General features: G+C 34.7%; 1 protein-coding gene across 1 annotated transcript; it reads right to left on the bottom strand.

Annotated features, from left to right (window-relative positions):
• Positions 1-267: 267 nt before the first annotated feature.
• Positions 268-3,092, bottom strand: LOC132060816 (casparian strip membrane protein 2-like). Its single transcript, XM_059453729.1, has 2 exons — positions 2,816-3,092; positions 268-625 (listed from the first exon to the last, which is right to left on the bottom strand). The coding sequence occupies exons 1-2, from the start codon at positions 3,034-3,036 to the stop codon at positions 592-594; spliced, it is 255 nt and encodes an 84-aa protein (XP_059309712.1). The 5' UTR covers positions 3,037-3,092; the 3' UTR covers positions 268-591.
• Positions 3,093-3,538: the final 446 nt, after the last annotated feature.

The raw sequence follows: 3,538 nt of genomic DNA, 5'->3' as shown, positions 1-3,538 counted from the left end.
CTTTTGGAAACATAAACCTATTTGTTTGTGAAACCATACTCACAATATTGATATAAGTACCAGGCACTGTCAGGCAGTAGTGAATCGCGTATAAAATCCAAGGCATGAAATTTTAGTCATATCAAACACAACAGATATCCTACTGACTGCTCATGGTACTGGAAGAAGATTTGCTCCATTAGAGACAAATTCAAAGTTGGATATGTGGGCAATGGATGGAAAACAGACTGGTAACTATACAATTCGTGGTGGCTACCAATGGAGGAAAGGAGAGCTAAAGACAAGGCAACGGGAGAGATGGGTATGGAACGAACTCAACATCCCAAAGCATAGCTTCATTTGCTGGTTAGTAAGGCACAACAGGATCCTAACAAGATCTAGACTAGTTAAAATGGGGGTATGCCAAGATAGCAAGTGTGTCATCTGTGATGAGCAAGAGGAAACAATTGAACACCTCTTCTTTCAGTGTCCATTCTCCAAGGATTGCTTATGCTAATATTGCAATGGTTGGGAATTGGAGTATAGAACCTGAGTCTTCAAGGACTACGGAGAAGGTTGTCAAGGAACATTATTGGAAGTGCAGGGCATTTGTTATGACAGTCTTGACAGCTTTGGTTTACAGCATCTGGAAAGGAAGGAATGCAGCTTTATGGAATCAGGCAGTTCTACAACCAAGGACTATTAGAGATCAGATCAAGGAGGACTGCAAGATCAAAGTATACAACCACATTGATAGGAACATAAATAATACAGGGAGGAATCGGATACAGGGATAATATAGCTTAACACATACTCCACATAGATAGATATTAGAGGATAATGAGTTCTGGCCTGAGCGGTGGTATGCCAACTGCTCGTGGCATTCGCTTTATTTAGTTGACAGAGGAGGCTGTTTGTTTTGTTCAGGTGATAATAAAGTTTTTTCGTTCACCAAAAAAAGAAGATATAAAAACTACAGCTTGTTTGGATGGATGTTACATAATGTTTCATAACGTATCCTAACGTATTGTATTGTACTGTATTGTATTGTTTTGATAAATATAATGTTTGAATCGATTGTCTGATTGTATCGTTTCTAATCATTACATTATGCCACACATCAGCAACCTGAGGGATAGGGTTATTGTAAAAAATAAAAAAGTAATATAAAGAATAAAATACGATTATTAAATAATAAAGCAAAGGCAAATCGGGAGGAAAAAGAAAAGGTGACGACGCGATCACATAAATTCGATTGTTTCATAAAATGAGAGTTTTCGTCGTAACATAATGATAGATTTAATGCTATCGTACATTAAAATGTAAGTAACAATCAAAACAAACATTGTATCTAAAATAATACTAATATGATACAATATAATAGGCAACGACTATCCAAGCAATGTGTAAATGGCTAGTGAGCCGATGTAATCAAGCATCATTTATCGCCTGGATATCGCGACAGCTGAGAAAATGATAAGGAGAACAAGACACAACATCGCGCCAAAGGAGCCGATGAGAGATCCAGCAGATCGTTGGCAGAAATCAGTATACTGTTGACAAATCGAAAACCAGTTTGTAGAAGAGTTTCCATTATGTGCTAAATACACAATAGCAGCTGCTGCAGAAGCTCCAGATGCGAGAAGAACCAGCATTATCTTCAAAAGATTCAAATGTCATGATAACAAATGTCAGTACAACTCAGTAGTTTTAGCAATAGGGGAAAAATTAACAAGAAAATTCATGAATAAGCTATACTAAACTGTAAGGTTTAGGGACAAAAATCTAATTTTCATGATAGTTACAATTGATTTTTCAAGGCCTAATCAACCACCAGTTATAGTGAAATGATGTCAGACCTTTCTATAACAATATTTTTCTATAACGATCAATTTTATGTGAAACCGATTTTTCATGTTATATTATATGGAGTATATGTTCTCGATAACAACATTTTGCTATAGCAGCCAAAATATCCAGAAAAATGATGCTTTTATAAGGAGATTTGACTGTATAAAGAGCAACAACCAATCTATTACCGCGTCAAGAAAGATAAGCAAGATCCGACTCTTTCCTGCTCTACTCCTCATAATGTGAAAGATGGAAAATGGGAGAGAAAGAGCAAAATATGCACAGACTATTGCGTTCACAATCACGAACAACTTTTTTTTTTTTTTTTTTTTTTTTTTTTTTTTTTTTTTTTTTTTTTTTTTTTTTTTTTTTTTTTTGTGTCAAAAAAAAAAAAAAAAAACCTTTTATATATGCATAAAACATCATGAATTGTAGAGTGAATAGATTAAAAAATCCTAAATTATAATCATTTTGTGAGTTTCATACTTAAAACTATTGGGTGTTTCATAGAACCCCCTGAACCACCATGAACTTATATTGAAATATCCCCTGTAGGAATACGACATGCTACGTGAAAATCATGCCCAAAATCTTCTCTAAAGAGTTCCAAGTGGCAGTATACGTGGAAAAAAGTTTGAGTGAATAAATTAAAACCTTCTTAAACTATCACTATTTTGTGAGTTTCATGCCTAAAGTATTGTGTGTTCGTAAAACCGACCTGAACTACCATGAATTCATTGTACCAAGTAACCTCATTTTAAGACTTTTTTTTTTATCCCTTATGCGCCTCTCAGCAAGTTATTCAAAACATTTTGCCACATATTCACCGGAGGGTTTTTAATCTAAAGGAAAATATAGTCCGGGGGTGACATGAAAACCTAATAATTTAGGTACTCACAAAAAGGTACATAATTTAAGGAGGTTTTAACCTACTCACTCTGAATTGTACTCTTATACTTCACATAATAAACAAAGATGGACTTACTTAAATGAGTCAAAATCATCATATTGAGCTGAAAACTGTACAAGCTGTGTGACAAAAGGAAGAGTTTGCTCAGCAGTTCCCATTGCCACAGCACCTGCTAATGTTCCAACAATCGCAACAATACGCAGAATAAGATCAAATACAGAGAGTCCTCTGTTCACTCCATGCCTTGTAACATCCTTTGATGCTTCTCCAGATTCAATCGATACCGCCTTCATCATTCCTTTTCGACAACTCAAACTTGAAATTTTCTGTATGTTTTGTATTTTTAGCTTGTGATAAGTGCTGTAGATTGATCACCAATTTATATTATGAACACTGAGGCATGTTGGAAAAGAATAATTTAGTAATTTCCACCAATGGGAAGTGATTGATGTGGATTTGCTGAAATATAATTGACTATGGTCATTCTTGAAGTAGCTGAGATATGCACTCAGCTTTGCAGACTCTTTACCTGCTCTACTTTCTCCATAATACGTACTTAAGAGTTAACAACATTCTTTCGAGAAAGGATTTTAAGTTGTAGATATGCTAACAAAGTAACAATGCAATAATTTTCGACGCCATTGATGAAGTTTATGTTACAGCAAATTAGTGTAGTATCATTATAATCAGATCTTTGAGTCACGATTTGAATCTTATAGGTTCTAGCTTATATGATGCGGTCTCAAGTGCTAGTTATTGGGTTCTTAATTTAATTTTTGTACTTATTTAGCGATCTCT

This window comes from Lycium ferocissimum, chromosome 6, assembly GCF_029784015.1.
Source record: "Lycium ferocissimum isolate CSIRO_LF1 chromosome 6, AGI_CSIRO_Lferr_CH_V1, whole genome shotgun sequence".
Taxonomy (NCBI): Eukaryota; Viridiplantae; Streptophyta; class Magnoliopsida; order Solanales; family Solanaceae; genus Lycium; species Lycium ferocissimum.
The sequence above is the reverse complement of the archived record's forward strand: the minus strand, read 5'-3'. Positions and strand labels throughout refer to the sequence as shown.

Coding starts and splice junctions, on each gene's coding strand:
- LOC132060816 (XM_059453729.1), bottom strand. CDS start 3,036: ATGATGAAGGCGGTATCGATTGAATCTGGAGAAGCATCAAAGGATGTT. Junction 626..2,815: donor GATGATTTTGACTCATTTAA/GTAAGTCCATCT, acceptor CTTCCTTTCCAG/ATGCTGTAAACCAAAGCTGT.